This window comes from Melanotaenia boesemani, chromosome 9, assembly GCF_017639745.1.
Source record: "Melanotaenia boesemani isolate fMelBoe1 chromosome 9, fMelBoe1.pri, whole genome shotgun sequence".
Lineage (NCBI taxonomy): Eukaryota > Metazoa > Chordata > Actinopteri > Atheriniformes > Melanotaeniidae > Melanotaenia > Melanotaenia boesemani.
Genome location: NC_055690.1, coordinates 31120381 through 31141861, shown reverse-complemented (window position 1 = coordinate 31141861; position 21481 = coordinate 31120381). Strand labels below are relative to the sequence as shown.

Below are 21481 nucleotides of genomic sequence, written 5' to 3'. Positions count from 1 at the left end.
ACTTGTGGTCATTCTGTATAGTCTGGTTACACTGATGCACGCTATCATTATCATCAGTATGTTTATTTGCAATATAAGAGGCTTTTTCCACTAATATCAGTTGTGGTCTTATGATAAAATTGGTTATGCTCAAATGTTGAAATGCATGAATGGAATAGTTTCTTTAATCTGCTTGGAAATCATGGAGTTGGCTCAGTTTAATTTGAAACATATGAAGTTAGATACTCCCCAAAGTGTGAGTGTATTCACATGCAGGTAATAAAGATAACGAGATCAAGGTGGGGGGATGAAAACGGTACACCCAACCCACAATATGATCACTGGAAAGGTTTCACGTGATGGGATTTTGCCGGAATTACTAGCTACCGGCTTCCGGGAAGGTTCTCCGTCCGTCCGGCTTTGCGGACTCAAGGAGAGAAAGGTAACGCCATGGTCCTTGGTTAATTTTTCATTTAAAATGTTTACATTTCCACACAACTGTACGTCAGTGTTACCTGAAGACTCGTAAAGTAAGTAAAATATCAGTGTCACGTGTCGGTGTGGGGATAAAGCTTTCGATTATGACTTTGTTTAGAGGTTTCTGCTGACTAGTGTTCCTGCTGTGTTCTCAGGGATTAGCCGCAGCTAACTGCTAGCTGTTAGCATTCCATGCAAAGACGACGTGGGTGTTCTTTCTTCAACACAGTTAGTCCCACTAGCAAGCTAATACCACAACATGCAGCCATTGCATCCAGTTACTCATATGACAAGTGGAAACGTATTATATTATGTATAACATGTTATATTTGAAAAGTGATTTACAGACTGTCGCATCACCGTGTTGTTGTTAGAACAGGTTAGCCTTATCGAACCGTTTGCTGGCTAACTACGTGGGTAAGCTAACCTGGTAACCACTTTGGTGTCCAATCCTGCTTTTTGCTGTAGTTGCAGAAAGAGGAGCAGGTTGTTCACTCGTGTGTGACAGGGGTTTTCTTTATTATAAAAAAATGTTTTGGCAATTCTGGATCAGAACATTGCCTAATGATAGTTTTGTGTAGATGCAACGGTGTCAGCAATCTGAGTTCGTTTGGGTTCATTGGTTTAAGTATGTAGTGGTGATTAAAAGATCTTTTCGTACATAATCGCCTCTGTTCACGAGCCAAACAAACTTTCCTGTTTATATTTAGTTAACAGTGAAATCAGTTCATGGCATGTACTGAAAAGTCAAGTGAAATATTAAGTTTATATTGATTTGACAGGAAAGCTCTTTAGAGAATTATGCGAACCTCTGAGGTCTTTGCCTGAAATAAATGTCCCTATGTTGATACCTGTGATGAGGGTTAAATGTGCCGGTAAATGTAGGATTTTCTCACAGCATCCCTCAGCAAAGAGCATCTGCAGTACTGCATCAGAAGGAAAGGAGGCTGTGAAGGAGATGCTGCTGTCATGCCGTGAGATGTTTAAATGATACGGAGGTGTCTGACTCACCCTGGGTACTTAAACCTCTTTGACTTGTCATGACACCATTGTCAGCACTACCACCGTGTTTATATGTTAACAGCAAAAGCTTTAGAGCAAATCGAGCTTTACTCGGTGAGTTTTTATTGAACATACGGAGTACGACTGTAACAAGCGGCAGCCTCCTTAGCTTTGACCGCTACAACGGTTAATTTAGCTTTAACTGGTCCGTCTGCCGTGTTGACTGGATTTCAAAACCACTGTAATTTATTTGCGTTGGTCGGTGTTGACGGGGAACGGGTGGCTGTCAAAGCTGAAATCGGCTGAGGCGTGGCTGACATGAAGCCGGCTGCTGGATGTACATCGCGCCAATAGCACGAGAAACCACGTGGTAAATCCAGGTGGGGCCTAGCACAGTTAGCAACACGGCTAACGAACAGCTTACTTGGAACAACGTGCAGCAGTTGTGTAGGTGTTTGATCAGATGAAAATGTTTGATGGTTATTTGTTTGTTTTATTGAACTGTAAATTGATGTCTTTCTCAATGATTATGTGCGTGAGTGGACACGCAGGCACGCCCCTGTGTCAGAAGTGGTCCACACTTTGTGTTGGTGGCATAAAGGAGTTCAACATCTGGATTGTTGGCTTGGCTGTCTCCCTAATAAGATTTGTTGATTGATTTAATGAATTGGTTGATTGACGCCAGAATTGAACCCTTTGTTGTTCACCTTCCCTTTTTGTCCTGATGTTAAGGACTGCAGACATGTGACTACAGCAGAGAGTGGGTCTAAAATGGATGCTGTTTACCCTGCAGGACATTTAGACATCAGATATCTTCTTCAGATAGATGTTTATCCCATGTCTTTCTGGTATCAGACATGCTTGAGCTTTAAAGTAATAAGACATTAGGACTCATAATATGTCAGAGGCTGTCACAGTTTTCCTGACATATGGACACTGCTAAGTTTCCTATTGTGAAACTAGAAAGCTCAGACTCACGCTGCAGTGATGCTGCATCAATGGAGCAAAACCATCTCTGTATGTACATGATTTTACTGGTGGATGGGAAGAGTCCCTGGGCTGGTATTTTAAGTTGTGCATTATATTTCAAAGATATGGTTAACTGTAACATCTTTTCAGTTTTCCAGACCTGATGTGTTTCTGACTGAATATTTACTTTTTACTTTATTGTAAAAAGCTGGTTATACTGCAGCGGATGAAACATAATCACTGTATTTCCTCTGGTCACTGTGACTTTTTATCTCATGCTTACAGGCTGATGACATGTCCTCTGCAATGACACCATGGTCATTTTTTTTTCCATAACCAAATAAATCCAACAAGGATGACTTAATCCGTTTGTTTGAAGGGAATTACTCTTCCTCTGTCATATTTTCCCGTTCTAACTCGTCTTCTGCTACTCACATGAAATGACGAAAAAGCAACACAAGCGAATATGATGTAACTTTCCATGTGTGACTTGCTTTGATCTTGTTATATTGCTTGGACATAATTCTTTGTGATTAATCCATTGTGATGTTTAATGCTGCAATTAATTGTGAAATCAACTAATTGTGACATCCATAGAGTGCACAGACTCATCTTTAGATTAAATTCAGAGAGGCAGCCCTTATGCATCACTTAAAGTGGCACTCATAAGCTCAGTTTGCATCTGCATTTAAAAAGAACAAGTTTAGTGTCTTTTTATAAATGCTGAGTCGAAGTAATACCTCAAATGTGGGGAAATGTGATTTAAGAAAACAAACAAAAGAAAAACCGATGGGGTCCCCCATAGATGCTCAGAATTAGTCATGGTTTCAAACTAAATAGGAGCTGTGTTGAAATAGGAGATTAAAAACATGTCGACAGCTCCATCGTGACTCTAGTCTCGTGTGTGTTTGTGTGTCAGTTTAAGAATATTTATGTCCGGCTTAAAACTACGACTCTAGCAGTCCAGTCGACGTCTTCAGCTGTGGACTTGTACTGCGTGCATACAGAGGCTTGTGCAACAGTTGGAGCATGTTTCTGAGGTGGTGGTGCTGTATGTCAGACTGGCTCAAATGACAGGACTGGGTGTAAAAGGGGGGCTGAGAAGGGGTGCCACATGGGAACCTTACATCAGTTACCCTTAAAATACAGACCTTTCAGATGTCTGTTAGTTCTGCAGAGTCTTTCCATAGTTTGTTTTTCCTGATCACAATTCTGGGGTAAGCTTTCCCACAAACACATTTTTATTTCTGTGCTCTTTAGTAACTGGAGTAAAGCCCATGAGATGGTGTAGCCCTTAGGTTGTTTACTCAGCATTTCATCTCCCTATCAGCCAACATAGGCAATGTTCTGTCATCCCTACCCTGACTTAAATAACACTGCCATTCTTTGAGTTCAAATGCTTCAGCATACTGGGTGTTTCACTAAGTCTTGGATTGTATCTGGCTGGATGGAAACTCTCAGACACTTAAAAACTGGTGTGGTTTGGTCTTTTCTGCTGCACGATTTCCTCTTTAAAAGCATAAAACACCCTGAGTCATCATGACTCAGGTGTTTTACACAGCTTTCCAGTGTGTGTAAGAGTGTATCAGAGAAAGAGGGTGTGAATGAGTGTGTTATTGGCAGAGATTATGTAGAGTTTAGCTATTAATATCAAGTGTGTCTTTGTTGTGAGATCATATAACCAAAGGAGAATAACAATGATAGAATGATAATGTTTGATTTTTGGAAACAAAAAAAAAAACTTCCTAATTTCAGTCAAGCTTTGTCATTTAAGGATGCCCTGATACATCCCATTGGTACTGCCTAATATGTGAGATGAGAAGGGCAGATCTTTTTCTTCTGTTTCTTTTCTTTTAATGGGGAGTAAATAATTCAACTCCAATTCCCAAAAAGTTGCAGTGCTGTATAAGATGTAAATAAAAACAATGTAATCATTTGTAAATCTCACCAATCCATATTTTATTCTCAACAGAACATAAACAGCATATGATGAATGTCGAATGTAAAGGTCACAAGCATCCAGTTTTGACCTTTGGCCTTGGGTCCCACACACAGAGATTCCTTCTTATTCTCTGAATTGTTTGATATTAAACACTGTAGATGGTGGGACCTGTAAAGTATTAACAATTTTGCCTTGAGGAAAAGGAATCTAAAATTGTTCAACAATTTTTAGACCCAGTTTGTTGCAGATTGAGTTTTTTTTTCTTTTAAAAAGAGACAAAACATGTTTGGGTATAGGGAACCGACTTTACTGTGTAGTGCATTTGGGAACGTAAACAATATGCTGGCGCCATTTTCTGTGGCCACAGAGAAAAACCTGACCATTGCAGATTGAGAAGAATTTAAACAGCTATAATTTTTAGGATTTAGGATCAAATTAAATGTGCACTACGGGGACAAGCTTCTTCACAAGGCAAAGGGACGCTATACGGAAAAGATCACATCGATTGGAGATGGTGCTCAATATGAAATGTTAGCTAAAGAGTTGACCCGAGACCCATGGTGCCTTCCTCTGACTTTTGCTTACATTTTTGTGTATCTGGTCTAAACTGAGGCTCAGTTTAGAAATTTTAAGTCTTTAGAGGGTCATGAACAGTTTACAAACCCTCTATTTGTTAGTCTACCTGATCTAATATGCAAACAAGAGAATTTGTCTGGCTTCATTCACACAGTGATAGAAATAGCTCTAAAATAGAACCTTGTTCTGGCATGCGTCCCATTTATTCATCGCACGTTTAAGCTAGCCTTCCTTAGCCTGCTTGCTTGCTTTGTTGACTGGTGCTAAGTTAAAAACATGTAGAGGAACCTTCTGTTCATTTCCTTGAATACGGAACAAGCACACAGTCGTCTTAGTACACGAAATGTTCACACTTACCAGAATGAAAATGCATTGAACACACTTTTAACCAGCTTGGGATATCAGAAAAATGTATGTCTGTGTGTTTCACAGCGGATATTCACACCATCTGCCTCCTTATTACTTCGGAGACAAGACCCTTTTGATTTTTATCCATGTAGGATAAGAATAAAAAGGCAATCCATTTGATTTTTTTCCCCTGTCAAGCATTTGCATTGCAACCCACTATGCAACAAGTTCTCCCCATGTCGATCACGGCGTCTCATGAGTTCCCTCCAGCAATGGCTGTTTTTCCCATCAGCCACCGCAGGGCCTGTCATGACGTCACGTTCCCATGCCCTAAACCTGTAATTATGCCATAGCTAGATAGCTAAAGCTAATTTCAACCTTTTTTTTCCCCCATGGCTTGCCACCACAAAAGTACAATAAGAACAGAAAGAGATAAAAGTGCACAGTAATAGTATAATAATAATAATAATAAAATAATAGAGAAATAAAAAAGATAAAATATTGTTGTCGAACCAGGACTACCCATCTATCAGGAACTAACGTACGATGTTAGAGTGCAAAGTGTGTTGCATAATTTAATAAAGTGCATCAGTGCCTACATGCCAATCTATTACAAGTTTCCTGTAAGTTTTCTGTTTCCACAGAATTTTGAAGCTTTTACCGATATGGGGGTCACATGTCAGTTCTGTTTTCAGCTAGTTGAACTACACACAATGATCCAAATAAACTATAGAAAAACCAGGTAACTTGTGTTAGATCTTGGGGACAGTTTTGATTGTCGTACAGCCATGATTGTAGATGTTTATTAATCCAAAGGCGGTCAGATCACGTAAAGCAGTCGGTATTCCAGCTTTGCAAAGATTGGTGAACCTCTGCCCATCTTTACATCTGAGAGATGTTGCCTCTCTGAAATCCGCCTTTTATACCCAGTCATGTTACTGACCAGCTGCCATTTAACCTAATTAGTTATCAAATGATCATCCAGTTGTTTTTGATTCATTTGGTTACTTTTCCAGCCTTTTGTTGCCCCTATTCCAAGTTTTTAGGGGTGTGTTGCTGCCATCAAGTTTAAAATGTGCTGACATTTTCCTTGAAAAGGTCAGAGGTCTCAGTTTCAGCATCTGATATGTTATCAATAAAACATGGGTTGATGAGGTTTGGGAATCGTTGCGTTCTGTTTTTATTTTACACAGCGTCCCAACTTTTCTGGAAGTGGGGTTATACACTTAAAAAGGCTCTCCTTCTACAAACTGGAAGGAGACGTTAAAATCAAAGCACCACTGGAGTTTACTACCAGTCCGTATCTTAACGTAAGTTCATCAAACCTTTAAAACAAGTGTTAATACATTTCAAAGTAGTGATGGCAGAAGTTGAACCTTGACACAGACTTTCTTTATAAAGTAACTAGCATTTAAATAGCACGCGGATATGATGCATTTTCAAGGCTACTGCTCAACGCTTGTAGCCATTAGCCAATGATTAATAACATACACACTCTTATTTTCTGTAAGGAGTGTAAAAAACTGCAGCTCACCAACATCCAGTCAAGGAATCATGTGAGACACCAACCAAGCAGCATGTTTTGAGTTCATTTTTTTGAGAGGGACGTTGTACATTATTAGAATTACTGTAAATGTACCAGAGTTTTCCAAATGGCTATTTTACATCTGCAGTCAATGGACAAGATAGAAAACGACAATCAACAACAAGATAGCAAGATAAAATCTCACACACAAGTATAAACAGCAACAATGATAAAAGTACATACAAATACTAATGACTGTGAACAGTATTTATTATCCTGTATTACAATGACATAAGAAGATGGTGGTAAGGTCAGCACAAGGCCCACATACTCAAAATGTTCATGATAGCAAATATGACTTTTAATAAACCATAAACCAGTTTTTAAAATGTTTTTGAACATATGAGATCAGATCTCTGATGTTCATTGGCTTGGAGTTCCTATGGTCTGGTGACATTAGTAATACTAACCAAATAATGCTGCATTCAGTGCCATTATGAAACAATTTCCATGTTGTATGCTTATTTTAAGGTGTTCTTTTTGTTTGTTTTTTACTGGGCCACTTGCAGTCCTGTAGTAGTGGAAGGCAAAACAGGCAAGTCAAGCTTATTTGTATACCATATTTGCTGTACAAGACAATTCAAAGTGCCGTACATAAAACATCTGTAGCATTACAGCATGGTGCAAGAAGTAATAAGTGCATTAAAACTAACTTTTAAATGAATTAAATAAAAACAAAGAAAAACAAAACAAAAAAGACAAAATGTAAGAAAAAAAGTTCCAGTGTGAGGAATTAACAGTTTTTTCACAGTTTCTAATCCTGATTTAAAACTGCTGAGTCAGCAGACCTGCAGTTTTCTGGAAGTTTGTTCTACATGTGAGGAGCATAAAAGCTGAACGCTGCTTCTCCACGTTTAGTTCTGACTCTGGGAACAGAAAGTAGACCCTGATGACATGAGGAATCTGGTTGGTTCATAACGATGACGGCTGTTTTTAGGGTCTGAGGGAAGATACCTGAAAGCAGACGCGTTTACAATCTGTAAGATATTTAAGGCCATGCATCCTGAAACATTCTTAAAAAACCTGGTTGGCAGGGTGTCAAGACAGCAAATGGTGGTTTTCAGATGGCTAATGACCTCATCCAGGTTTTTAGGACTGAGTGGAGAAAAGTGTGTCATGGTGTTCATGTCTCTGAGTGGACACAGGGACAGTAAAAAAAGAAGCAAACTCATTACAGGCCTGGTTGGATAGAAGTTCTGGGGTTACTGACACAAGCCTGATGGTTGGAAACTCAACAAAACGGAAAAAATGAGAAACTTTTTATTTATTTATTTGCCTCCAAAAATGACCTCTTTATAAATTTACCTCTGGGATAAATAAAGTATTTTTTATTTCATATCATTTTATTTCTCAGTGCAAGTCGGCCCTCTCATCTCTTATTTAAAAAAATTCCATAGGATCTTATTAAAAATAGTGCATTAGTTAAAACTAATGCACTTCTTAATCAAATGCCCTGTTGGTATCAGTGGTTGGTATCAGGGGATTCTGGCACTAGTATTTCCCGATCTCCCCAATCACCAGGCTCCTGTTTTTATTGGTTTGTTTTGTAATGCAGTGAACTTGATTAAATGTGTTTGTGCCAGTAAATGTTTCTTGTTCAACAGGTTCTTTGTGTGTCTTCTAGGAAAAGAAATCCTCAGCGTAACTGCACTTAGGACCTAAGAAGATAAATAAATGTAAGTCTATTCAAGATTTTGTTTCGTAAAATGGTGTATAATTAGGGCTGGGCAATATATTAAGATTTTCAAGTATATCGAGACTTTATCAGACACAATATTGAAGGGGGGAATATCGTTTGTAAGGCAAGGCAAGGCAGTTTATTTGTATAGCACATTTCATGTACAGGACAATTCAAAGTGCTTCACATAAAACAAAGACATTCCAGATATTTAAAAATAGTAAAAGGCATCAACACATAATCACAATAAAATAATAAATTACATTAAAATTATTAAAAGCAAGATAAGTTAAAAAAGTTACCGTGCAGATTTCATGCATAGGCGCATGAGAAAAGAAAAGTTTTTAACCTGGATTTAAAAATGTCTACATTTGGTGAAAGTTTAATCTCCACTGGCAGTTTGTTCCACTTGTTTGCAGCATAACAGCTAAATGCTGCTTCTCCATGTTTAGTCTGGACTCTGGCCTGGACTAGTTGACCAGAGTCTTTGGATCTAAGAGCTCTGCTAGGTTTATACTCTGAACATATCACAGATGTATTCTGGGCCTAAACCATTCTGGGATTTGTAAACAAGCAGAAGGGTTTTAAAATCTATTCTGTGACTGACTGGAAGCCAGTGTAAAGATTTCAAAACTGGTGTGATGTGTTCAGATTTCTTAGTCCTGGTTAAAACTCTAGCAGCAGCATTCTGGATGAGCTGCAGATGTTTAATGCTCTTTTTAGGAAGTCCTGTTAAAAGACCATTACAGTAATCCAGTCTACTGGAGATGAACGCATGGATGAGTTTCTCCTGGTCTTTCTGGGAGACTAAACTTTTAATTCTGTTGATGTTCCTGAGCTGGTAAAAAGCTTCTTAGTGAAGCCTTGATGTGGCTGCTGAAAGTCAGGTCTGAGTCTATCAACACGCCAAGGTTACGAACTTGGTCAGTGATTTTAGGAACCCGAGTCTCCAGGTGTTTGCCAATGCTGACCCTCTTCTCTTTGCTTCCAAACAGAATAATCTCAGTTTTGTCTTCATTTAATTGTAGAAAATTCTCCTTCATCCAGGTGTTTATTTGCTCCAGACACTGACACATTAAGTCTATTGGACTGCAGTCATCTGGTGACAGAGACACATAAAGTTGTGTATCATCAGCATAACTTTGATAATTAATGCTATAGTTCTGTAATATTTGAACCAAAGGGAGCATATACAAGTTGAACAAAAGAGGTCCAAGGACTGACCCCTGGGGGACTCCACAAGTCATGGCCACTCACTCGGATTCATAGCTGCCGATTGTAACAAAATAACTCCGGCCTTCTAAATAGGACCTGAACCAGTTAAGGACCGCTTCAGAAGGTCCAACCCAGTTTTCCAGCCTGTGCAACAGGATTCTGTGATCTACAGTATCAAACGCAGCACTGAGATCCAACAGAACCAGGACTGATACTTGACCAGAATCAGTATTCAACCTAATGTCATTTAACACTTTGACCAGAGCTGTTTCAGTGCTGTGATGAGGTCGGAAGCCGGACTGAAATTTATCAAGATTTCCACTTTCATTTAAAAATGAAAGCTTGTTTTAAATTAAAAACATTGTTTCTTTTGCGTTTTGCACAGCTGTATTTTTGTTATGGTCATTGAAAAGTATTTTTAATTTATTTTGTTTTAGGAGAATTTAATATAAAGGTACTTTAATTTCAGTCAGCTGTTTTAATGAACATATGCCACTGATCTTTAATAACAGTATATTTAGCGCTGAAGGTTGTAAATTACAAGTCTCTTTTGTTACATGACAACACACACAAAAAATCGAGATATATATTGCATATTGTGAATATCGTTATTAAGGTAAAAAGAAAAAAAATTCGAGATAAGATTTGGTTCATATCGCCCAGCCCTATGTATAATTTTAGACCTGCTGAACCCTTCTGTCTTTTGTTTTGTCAGATTTGTGCACAGGTCCACGTCCACATCCGCCTCCCCATGCAGAACTCAATGAAATGAATAAAGCACCACAGCCTATAACGGGACCCCCTTCCACCCCCCACCCTGCTCCCTCCCCAGGTCTTTCACAGGTAACTTTACTCTCTGGGCTGATGAAGGGTGTGTTGCTCCATCCTATGTTAGTTTCTCAGAGTAAAAGCAGTGTAATGAAAAGCAGATCACCAGCTATGTCCCTGCTTTTATGGAGAGTAGTAGTAAAAGCTGCAGTCATTTGGTCCAGCTGTCAAACTAGTTCATAACAAATGTGTTGTGCTCTATAGTCGTAGTTAAAATGAACTAAATGGATGGAAATGACAGCTGCTGTGTCCTTAACTAGGCTGTTTATTATGAATTGGCTTGAATTGATTTGTCTGTAAAGTGCCCTGAGATAAGATTGTTGTGAAGTAGTACTATAAAAAACACAAAGCTGATTTGATTTGATTTGATTTGAATTGAAGTGCTGCTTCCATGTTATTTGTGGCAGATGCAGCACGACACATCTTTATTATAATTATTTAGCCAATAGAAAGCATCTATCATAGGTCTATCACTCTTAAATCCACAACATTTTCCAGTCTTTTTTATTAATACATATTTGTTTTTATTGGTCTTTTTATTCCTACATCATGGGGAAAAAAGGAAGGAAGAAAACGACAGCAAATAAAGGCAAACAAACAAGTTATAAAGACGAGGAAGAACTTTCGCCTCTTCACTCCCCACACACTTAGTTCAGTCACTGCAGTATCTTTAAAGTTTTCCCCAATATGTCGAAGAGAAAGGGTCATTTTTTCCATTACATATATTTCTTGAATTATTTCCATCCATGTGTGTGTGTATATGTGTGTGTATATATATATATATATATATATATATATATATATATATATATATATATATATATATATATGAAATATATGTATATATATGTATATATGTATATATATATATATATGTATATATATATATATATGTATATATATATATATATATATATATATATATATATATATATATGAAATATATATATATATATATATATATATATGAAATATATATAAAATAAATTTGGCCACTTTTCAATAAAACATCCTCACTTTTTATTCTACTTTTTTAATTTAGCTGTTTACTTCTGTCTCTTGCAGCCCTCTTTCCCTCCTGGGCAGCCCCCTCCTGTTATGTTTACAACCCCACCTCCTCCACAGATGAACCCCACACCACAGCCCCGACAGGTAGGTCTCCCCTCCATCGCCCTGCTCCATCCTAGTGGAAAATACACCAAGACTTCTTCCATCACATTTCTGATGTGTTAATTCTGCAGTTTGAGTTAAACTCTGCGGTGCTGTTAAACCTCTGCTTCACTCTTCAGTCTCGTTGTTAATGGCTGCCGATGAGAAGTTAAAATTACGGTTAGGGATGCACCGAATATTCAGCTGACGAAAAATTTCAGCCGAAAATAGCCTAAAAGTGCATTTTCGGTTTTCGGCCGAAAGACTTTTATCACCGAAACAACATAACCGAAACAGGACGTTGTGATGACGCAAGCAAAAAATGCGGCCAACATAGTCTTTTTGGAAGGGCCAACATGTCTGTAGCGTGGAGGTATTTCAGTATATCTGAAAAAGACCCACGGATAGCGATTTGCAAAACATGTAATGGTGAAATTTCAAGAGGAGGTGCATCTGCAAAGAATTTCTCCACGTCGGGTTTAATTTATCACCTGAAATCCAAACATCCTGACTGCTATGCCGAGTATGAGAGGAATGCGGCGCAGAAAAGGAAAATTCCTCCGAGCACGCCCACTCCATCTGTGGTGGAAATTTTTGAAAAAGCAAAGAAGTTTCCCAGTGACGGTGCCAAGGCAAAAGGGATTACACAGAAAATTATGGAATTCATCACCTTAGATGATCAGCCGTTCTCAGTCGTAGAAGATGTGGGATTTCGTAGGCTGATCGAGCACACTGAGCCCCATGCCGAGCAGGCGACATTTCTCAAAAGTGTTTACCCGAGTTGTTTAATGTTGTTGCAACTCACGTCCATGTGCTTCTAGCTGATAATATTTCAGCAATCAGTTTCACAACACCAGTATGCTCAGTCTAACCGCACAATGGATTGACGCTGATTTCCAGCTGCAAAAGATTCTGCTCCATTCCCAAGAGTTTCGAGGGTCACATACAGCAGCAGCCATTTCCCATGCATTCGCCAGTATGTTCGACACCTGGCATATCGACCAATCTAAAGTTCATGCCATAGTCAGTGACAATGGAAGAAACATGACAAAAGCGATAGAAGAAAGCCATATGAAAGGAATACGGTGCATGGCCCACACACTACATCTGGCTGTGAATGAGGGAGTGTTGTCTCAGCGCAGCGTAAAAGACGTACTGGCTATAGGCAGAAGGATTGTTGGCCACTTTAAACATTCGCAGCTGGCCTATTCTCGCTTACAGTCTTTGCAAAATCAGTTTGGAACACCAATAAAACGGTTCCAACAAGACGTGAGTACACGTTGGAACAGCACGTATTACATGCTGGAAAGTCTCCTTGTGCAAAAACGAGTCTTGGCTGCATACAGCGCAGATCACGAGCTCCCTGCAACATTTACTTAATAGAGAACATTCTCTCTCTTCTTGCCCCCTTTGACCAGCTAACTAAAGAGATCAGCTCCTCTGATGCATCTGTAGCAGATGTTATTCCTTTAATCGCACCACTAAAGCATCTTCTTAGCAAGGAGGTTGAGACGGACCACGGCGTGAAAACAATGAAAAGTACGCTCTTACAGTCAGTCAGCACACGTTTCACAGAGATCTATTCGGATCCTCTGCACTTCATCGCGACTTTACTCGATCCACGTTATAAAGATCATTACTTAGATGTGGGAATAAAGCAGCGCGCACGAGAAATGATCCAGGCCGCGATGAATGCAGAGAACCCGCTGGCGCCTGGAGATGGAGAAGCGCAGAGCCCAGAAAAAAGGCCTCGTCTCTCTGTATCAGATGAGAGGCATGCACCGTCGTTGTCCGATATGTTCAGTGAGATCCTGCAAGAGAGTGCCACAAATAATAACAGGTAAGCTATTCTGATTTACTATATGTGGCAATCCGATTTTATTTTCTGCTAGCCAAATAGACAAAAATGTTTATTTATGCACTGGCCCTATTTAAATAAAACTTCTCAAATTTTTCTCAAATGCCAGGCAGTCAACAAGCTCAACCGCTCAACAGTTAGATGGTTATCTTTCTGAAGCCCCCATCCCCAGAAGTGATAACCCTCTTGCCTACTGGAGAAATAACCAGGGCCGCTTTCCTAACCTGGCAAAGTTGGCACGCAAGTACTTGTCTGCTCCGTGCACAAGCACTGACAGCGAGAGACTGTTCAGTGCAGCAGCTCATGTTCTCGATGAGAAAAGGAACAGACTTCACTGCGATAAAGCAGAGAAGCTGCTCTTCATCAAGAAAAACCTACAACTTTACCTCAAGAAGTAGAAGGGTCTTGTTTAAATATTTATTTTCCACTTTGCAAATCATCAGCTGCACTTGTTCTGAATGCACTTTGTTCTAGTAGTCCTACAGAGAAAATAGTATTTTATTCTTAATTTTTTTGTATTACTTTATTATTGTACATTGTTGGAATGTGCTAAATAAATTTTTTTCATAATTTTGTAATTTATTTGTTCTTTGAAACAGTTATATCAATTTATACAATTGCAATGCCTGGATTTTAATGAGGTTAGTACACATTCATAGCCATGAATGCAATGGTACTAATAATTGGCATAATTATTTATTTCGGAGTTTTGGTTTTCGCCCTTGGTTTCCTTATTTTCAGTTTTCGGTTTCGGCCAAGAATTTTCATTTCGGTGCATCCCTAATTACGGTTCAAGCTCATTTCCTTCTGCTGCGAAGTCTCTGTCTGACTAAGCTGCTGCTCATTGATGAAAAATTGAAAATGCAGTAAAGAAAAGACTTGAATCTCAGAGTGTCTTAGACTGTGTGTTTCTGATAACTTCTTGGCATCTTTGCACCATTTTTACTGTTGTTGTGAGCTCAGTGTGCATCATGCTCAGGTACTTTATCTGGATGGTCTAAACTCTTGAACAGCTTCATTTATCCTGCTTTGTTCAGGGTTTTATTGATGGGCAGGGCTAGCATAGTAAGTACATTGTGGTGTAAGTATTTTTCATTAACTGACTTCTGGTGCAGGGGTGAAGAAAGTTGGAAGCAGAGAGTGATGCGCGAACCTTTTTCTTTTGTCTTTAACCTTTGTCCTGTCTGCCTCCTCCTCTAGTTTGCCCCAGGGCCCCGACCCATACACCAACAGGTACTAACAGCACTGCTGACTAACATGAGTTGGTGAGAGTGGGTTTTCTATCCTTTATTGCATGTTAGGAAGAACTGGAGAAGGCTGGAAGACTGAAGGTAGTGGTGGAACAAAACAACTAAACTTGAGCATCATTTTCCTCAAGCTGGAGATTAAATGAAATCTCACTTTTTACACCAAATTCCAAAAAAGTTGGGACGCTGTGTAAAATGGAATTATAAACATCAACCCATATTTTATTCCCAATAGAACACAACATATCAGATTGAAACTGAGGCATTTTAACATTTCTTTTTAAATCTTTGTTTTTATTGTTTTCACAGTAACCTAAAAGAAGATGATAGACATACGAAAAAATACGGTCATGTAGCTGAGACAGAAAAGATTCAGTGAAACAAGTCGGAGCAATGAAGAAAAGGGACACTTTTAATTTGTGATTTGTCTTTCACAGTCAACATGTCAGGTGCAACGAAATGCTTGGCTTACAAAACTATACAAAATACGATGTAGGGCTCACGATACGAAATATAATATGAAACTAAAATGGAAGAAAATTATCTGATGAGCATAATGAATTTGATGAAAAGCAAATTGACAGCCAAAATTGGACAGTGTATGGGTTTTGCTCTACAAATAAAGAAAGAATGAAAACTAATATCAATTTATCAGCTCACTGGTTATTTTTTATTATCGCTTCTTAACCATAAATGAAATTTACGTAAAACCTTTAGTGTTAAAGATGTTTTTATGCTTTTGGCTCCAAGTAAAATATAAAAAAACCTTTATCTTTTTGTTGTTCAGTCTTATATGCAACAAGCAAACATTTTGCCATCCTCTTATCTTCTATATAAAATATAAAAGTTAAATGTTGTATTACTAGCTTCTCCTTATGATGACGTTGTGAATGCTACGTCATGCTAGTTGTGCTGGACTGTGTGTAAGGCCACATATATTGCAGCTCGTTTTTGTTCGATCCACATTTTTCACACCGTTGTCGTCTGTCTTGGTTGGGAAGCCAAAATGAGTCCACACGACCGACTTGTGTGAAGCCGGAGCATCCACAATATCCTCGTCTTCCATTATCATATGAAGTGAGACTGCTGCTATAGTAGGGCGAGAGGGTTAAGCTTAATCTCAGGGCCGGAGTGTGGTACCCTTTCATGTTCTTATTTTTCTTTTTAAATTTAGTCTTTTCATGTCTTTCTACTTCATCCTTTTTTTTATTTCGCGAAATTTTGTATGTCTGACCTACTGATCCGTGAGTTCAACATCCAAACTTCTTACTGGGTTCAGAGTCCAGAGAAATTAGTATTATGTGATGAACAGGGAGATGGGTTCATCTTTACAAAGACAAAGAGCAGAGTCTTCTCTGATCCAAAAAGAAATCCAGTTTTGACCAATATTTATCACATTTAGCTTTTAGGTGTCTTAGAGAAAAGCTTATTATTTTATTATCATGGATTTCTTGTACTATTCCTATCCAATCTGCAGTAGTCGGTCTAGTGAGCCAAACCTCTGAAAGAAGTGGTTCAAGTCATTAGCACCACCCCAGGCTCCCAGCTGGTTGTCTGGCCCGGCCCCCCGTAGCCGGTGATGTTTCATCTTTACATCTGAGAGTCTCTGCCTCTCTGAAATGCTCCTTTTATATGTGGTCATATAACTGAGTCTTTGCCAATTAACCTATTTAGCTGCCATATGACTCTATTCTATATCATTCCAACTTTATACAGATGTGTTGCTGCCATCAAAATGAGCTAATGAGCTAAAAATAGAGAAAATCAGATCTGACCTGCGTAAACATCACAATGTAGATTTTAAACAGTCTGCGGCTTTGTTTACTTGTGAGGAAACACTGGAGAGTTTTGCCCTGGTTGATGCTGCAATGCTTAGGGATGTTGTTTCACAGCAACTTGTTTTTTAGATCCCATCCCTACTGCCTTTTTTAAAACTGTCTATGGCTCTTGTGAGGAGGATTTACTGAGCATTGTGAGTTGCTCTCTCCAGACGGGCGTCCTCCCTTCCTCCCTAAAGACAGCCGTGGTGACCCCTGTTCTGAAGAAGAGCAATTTAGATGCCTCAGTCCTCAACAACTACAGACCAGTATCCAGCCTGTCGTTTTTAAGCAAAATTTTAGAGAAATCTGTTTATTATCAGTTAAATTATTTTTTAATCTCACACAATAGCTTTGAGAAGTTTTAGTCCGGTTTTAGGACCAATCACAGCACTGAGACGGCACTGGTCAAGGTTGTGAATGACCTTAGGCTCAATACTGACATGAAAAAACTCTGTCTTAGTGTTGCTTGACCTCAGCACAGCCTTTGACACAGTTGACCACACTATTCTTTAAAACATACTCCACGACATGGTTGGCCTCACTGGTACTGTTTTTAACTGGTTTAAATCCTATCTAACAGATAGAGAGTTCTTTGTTAGCATGAATGAATCTTCGTCCAAGAGCTATAGACTGACCTGTGGTGTACCCCAAGGCTCAGTTTTAGGCCCCACCATTTTTAATCTTTACATGCTTCCTTTTGGTGATGTCATCAGGAGACACGGCATAAATTTCCACAGCTATGCTGATGACACATAGTTATATGTTGCCGTGACTCCTGATGAGCATGGGCCCATTGATGCCTTATTAGATTGTATTTTAGATATCAGAGGGTGGATTGCAGGAAACTTCCTGCAGCTCAACCAGGACAAAACAGAAGTTTTAATGATTGGACCTGAAGCTGAGAGAGAGAAACTGGAGGCCAAACTGAAAACAGTAGCACTCAACCATTTTAATCAAGTAAAAAACCTGGGAGTGATTTTAGATGCAGATCTCAGTTTTGAGCCGCATATTAAAAACATAACTAAGACTGCTTTTTATCATCTAAAGAACATCTCCCGCATCAGGCCGTTTCTCTCTCGAGCCAGTGCAGAGACACTTATTCATGCTTTTATCACATCAAGATTAGATTACGGCAATGCTCTTCTTTCTGGTCTTCCAAAGAAGTACCTGAACCAGCTGCAGCTTGTACAGAACGCAGCTGCACGTCTGTTGGCAAAGACCAGAAAGAGGGCCCACATGACACCAATTTTAAAGTCTCTGCACTGGCTCCCCGTCAGCTTCAGAATTGATTTTAAGATTCTTTTATTGGTTTTTAAGTCTCTTAATGGTCTTAGCCCACCTTATTTATCTGATTTGCTTTTATCTTGTGAGCCCACTAGACCCCTCAGGTCCTCTGGTACTGGCCTTTTAACTGTTCCCAGAGTAAAAACAAAAACCCACGGCTACCCACGGGGGGGGGGGCTTGCTGCTCTTGGGTTGGGGTTCTGGGGGATTTTACTCTCTGTAAAGCACCTTGAGTTGCTATTTTTATGTATGAAAGGTGCTATATAAATAAAGTTTGATTTGATTTGAATGAGCGTCCCAACTTTTTTGGATTTGGGGTTGTAGTAATAATAATAATATATTATTATTATTATTATTATTATTATTATTATTATTATTACTACTATTATTATTATTATACTACAGCTAATTTTTTACAGGTAAACATTTTTGTATATTAAGCTTCAAATAGAGATATTCCTATAATAATGCTGAACGTTATATCATGCAATCATTTTCTCATATTGTGTTTACTGTGCTCAGTTTTTGGTATTTAAGTATTTAAATCCTGTGCGACATGTTCCTCTTTAATGAAAAGAGCTTCTGATCACAGTGTGTGAACAACAGTTTATTAAAACTTCTTATTAAGAAATGAAGGTCAGTCCCAGCCTGGGTGTGAAACTTCTCTAAGACCAAGTTAGTGAATTCAGAGACTTCCTGCATGCTGCCTGATAATTCACTGCTTGGCTAAGCTCAGAACAGATGCATTCTGGGAGCTCTGCTCTAACTGATTGTGGTGTTTTCTTTCTCAACCCTTCACTTCCCTCCCTCCTCTTCTCTCTGTGTGTGATCTGTGTTTATGCTGCTGAAGGGAAGTTTCAGGTCTCTGCAGGTAACTCTTGTTTTCTTTTTCTTTCTCTTGTCCCTTTGACTTTTTTTTCTCCTCTAATCCTGAGGATGTTGTATGTGTGTTTGATAGTTGGCAGCGTTGTTGTTTGCGGGCTGGCTGTGGTGGTTAGCCCCCAGGCCGGCAGCAGAATGTCAATGAGGAGGCTCTAAATGAAGCAGCATTAGCTGTTTTATCTCTGCTGACAGGCGGGGCCAATATGTTTGCAGTTGGAGTCCAGCCACACATTCAGGGAGAGCACTGAGACTAGCTGGACAAGTTGGTTTAACTGGTCCAAGATTTTGGAAAAATCTATCTTCCACCCTTCTTCTCTTTCCTTCAGCCCTACTACACAAACAGGGCCAGCTTGCCTCCCAGCAGCGGGCCTCGGGGCATCCCACCCAGCAGTGCTCCTCGGCCAGTGACGCCGACCCATGTTTACCAGGCAGGCCCTGGATCCCAGATGATGATGATCCCCCAGCAACTGTCGTCCTTCCCCAGCTCACCACAGGGACCTGCCTATTTCATTCCAGGACAGGTTGAGGCCATCCCAATGTAAAACAGATCATATTCCATATGTTTACTTTCTTTTTGTAAAGATGATGTCTTTCTTTCTATCTCTTTTCTTCTTGTTCCTTAGTACCGATCTCCAACCTATGTGACCACACCCCAGCAGTACCCGGTCCCAGCAGGCACCCCCAGCTTCTACCCAGGCACCAGCCCTGCTGAATATGGTACTTATGGTAAGGGGCTCTACCTGGGGCCTCACCTTACACACAGAAAGACACCCAGCAGGTTTTTAACCTGATAACTCCCAACAAACCAGTTCTAAAACCCAGTCATAGCATCTAAAGCTCAGAGTTTAGACTGGACTTTGAGCTAAAAGGAAGGTGAATTGAAGCTGAACAGAAAGATGCTGAAAGTTTCTCTACTCATTGAGATTAAAAATGTCTTTTACAAGAGTCTCCTGGCCATTATAGCAGCAACACAGGAGAAATTACATCTATTTACAACACTAAAAACATACACACAACATAGTTAACAAAACAAACACTCACAGCTAAAAAGTACCAATAAATCTACAACACATTAAATAATGCAACTACGCTCTGATTTACCATTTAACCATACATTTAGATATCTTTAAAAGCAGGTAGTGAGACCAGCTCCTTCAATTCAAGGTCCTTTTCCAGGTCATTCCAGGCAGCTGAAGCAGCATTTAAAAGACTTCTCATGCTCTGTTCTGACCTTAGGAGTTAAGTACGACACAAACAAGAGGGGTTTACACAGGATAAGTATAATTGAAGGTATATGGGAGGCAGATCCAAGAGAAACTTGTAAAATAGAACAAACCAATGCTTCTGTCTTTTAACAAACAAGATTACCAACCAACACGTGCATACAAGAACAGCGATGGGTAAGGGCTTTGTAGTTTGTGATGAACCTCAGAGCACTATGGTTAACTGTATCAAGGACATGCAAGCATTTACAGTGTGTGCAGAATTATTAGGCAAGTTGTATTTTTGAGGATTAATTTTATTATTGAACAACAACTATGTTCGCAATGAACACAAAAGACTCATAAATATCAAAGCTGAATATTTTTGGAAGTTGGAGTGGGGCTTTTTTAGTTTTAGTATCTTAGGAGGATATTTCTGTGTGTGCAGGTGACTATTACTGTGCATAATTATTAGGCAACTTAACAAAAAACCAAATATATACCCATTTCACTTATTTATTTTCACCAGGGAAACTAATATAACAACTCAAAATTTACAAATATACATTTCTGGCATTCAAAAACAAAACAAAAACAAATCAGTGACCAGTATAACCACTTTCTTTGCGAGGACACTCAAAAGCCTGCCATCCATAGATTCTGTCAGTGTCTTTATCTGTTCACGATCAACATTGCGTGCAGCAGCAACCACAGCCTCCCAGACACTGTTCAGAGAGGTGTACTGTTTTCCCTCCCTGTAGATCTCACATTTGATGAGGGACCACAGGTTCTCTATGGGGTTAAGATCAGGTGAACAAGGAGGCCATGTCATTATTTTTTCTTCTTTTAGACCTTTTCTGGCCAGCCACGCAGTGGAGTACTTGGATGCGTGTGATGGAGCATTGTCCTGCATGAAAATCATGTTTTTCTTGAACGATGCTGACTTCTTCCTGTACTACTGCTTGAAGAAGGTGTCTTCCAGAAACTGGCAGTAGGACTGGGAGTTGAGCTTGACTTCATCCTCAACCTGAAAAGGTCCCACAAGCTCATCTTTGATGATACCAGCCCATACCAGTACCCCACCTCCACCTTGCTGGCGTGTGAGTCGGAGTGGAGCTCTCTGCCCTGTACTGATCCAGCCACGGGCCCATCCATCTGGCCCATCAAGACTCACTCTCATTTCATCAGTCCATAAAACCTTAGAAAAATCAGTCTTGTGATATTTCTTGGCCCAGTCTTGACGTTTTATCTTGTGTGTCTTGTTCAGTGGTGGTCGTTTTTCAGCCTTCCTTACCTTGGCCATGTCCCTGAGTATTGCACACCTTGTGCTTCTTGGCACTCCAGTGATGTTGCAGCTCTGAAATATGGCAAAACTGGTGGCCAATGGCATCTTGGCAGCTTCACGCTTGATTTTTCTCAGTTCATGGGCAGTTATTTTGC

General features: G+C 39.5%; 1 protein-coding gene across 1 annotated transcript in view; it reads left to right on the top strand.

The window, feature by feature from the left end:
* The first annotated feature begins 378 nt into the window (after window positions 1–378).
* The window catches only part of LOC121645511 (eukaryotic translation initiation factor 4 gamma 1-like), a 51386-nt gene continuing 30283 nt past the window's right edge, over window positions 379–21481 (top strand). The window contains exons 1-8 of the mRNA XM_041994004.1: window positions 379–421; window positions 8503–8554; window positions 10487–10614; window positions 11665–11751; window positions 14807–14839; window positions 18808–18828; window positions 19166–19360; window positions 19463–19565. Of these exons, the coding sequence (XP_041849938.1) occupies window positions 10540–10614; window positions 11665–11751; window positions 14807–14839; window positions 18808–18828; window positions 19166–19360; window positions 19463–19565 (514 nt within the window). The 5' untranslated portion in view covers window positions 379–421; window positions 8503–8554; window positions 10487–10539. The remainder of the gene's footprint in view (window positions 422–8502; window positions 8555–10486; window positions 10615–11664; window positions 11752–14806; window positions 14840–18807; window positions 18829–19165; window positions 19361–19462; window positions 19566–21481) is intronic.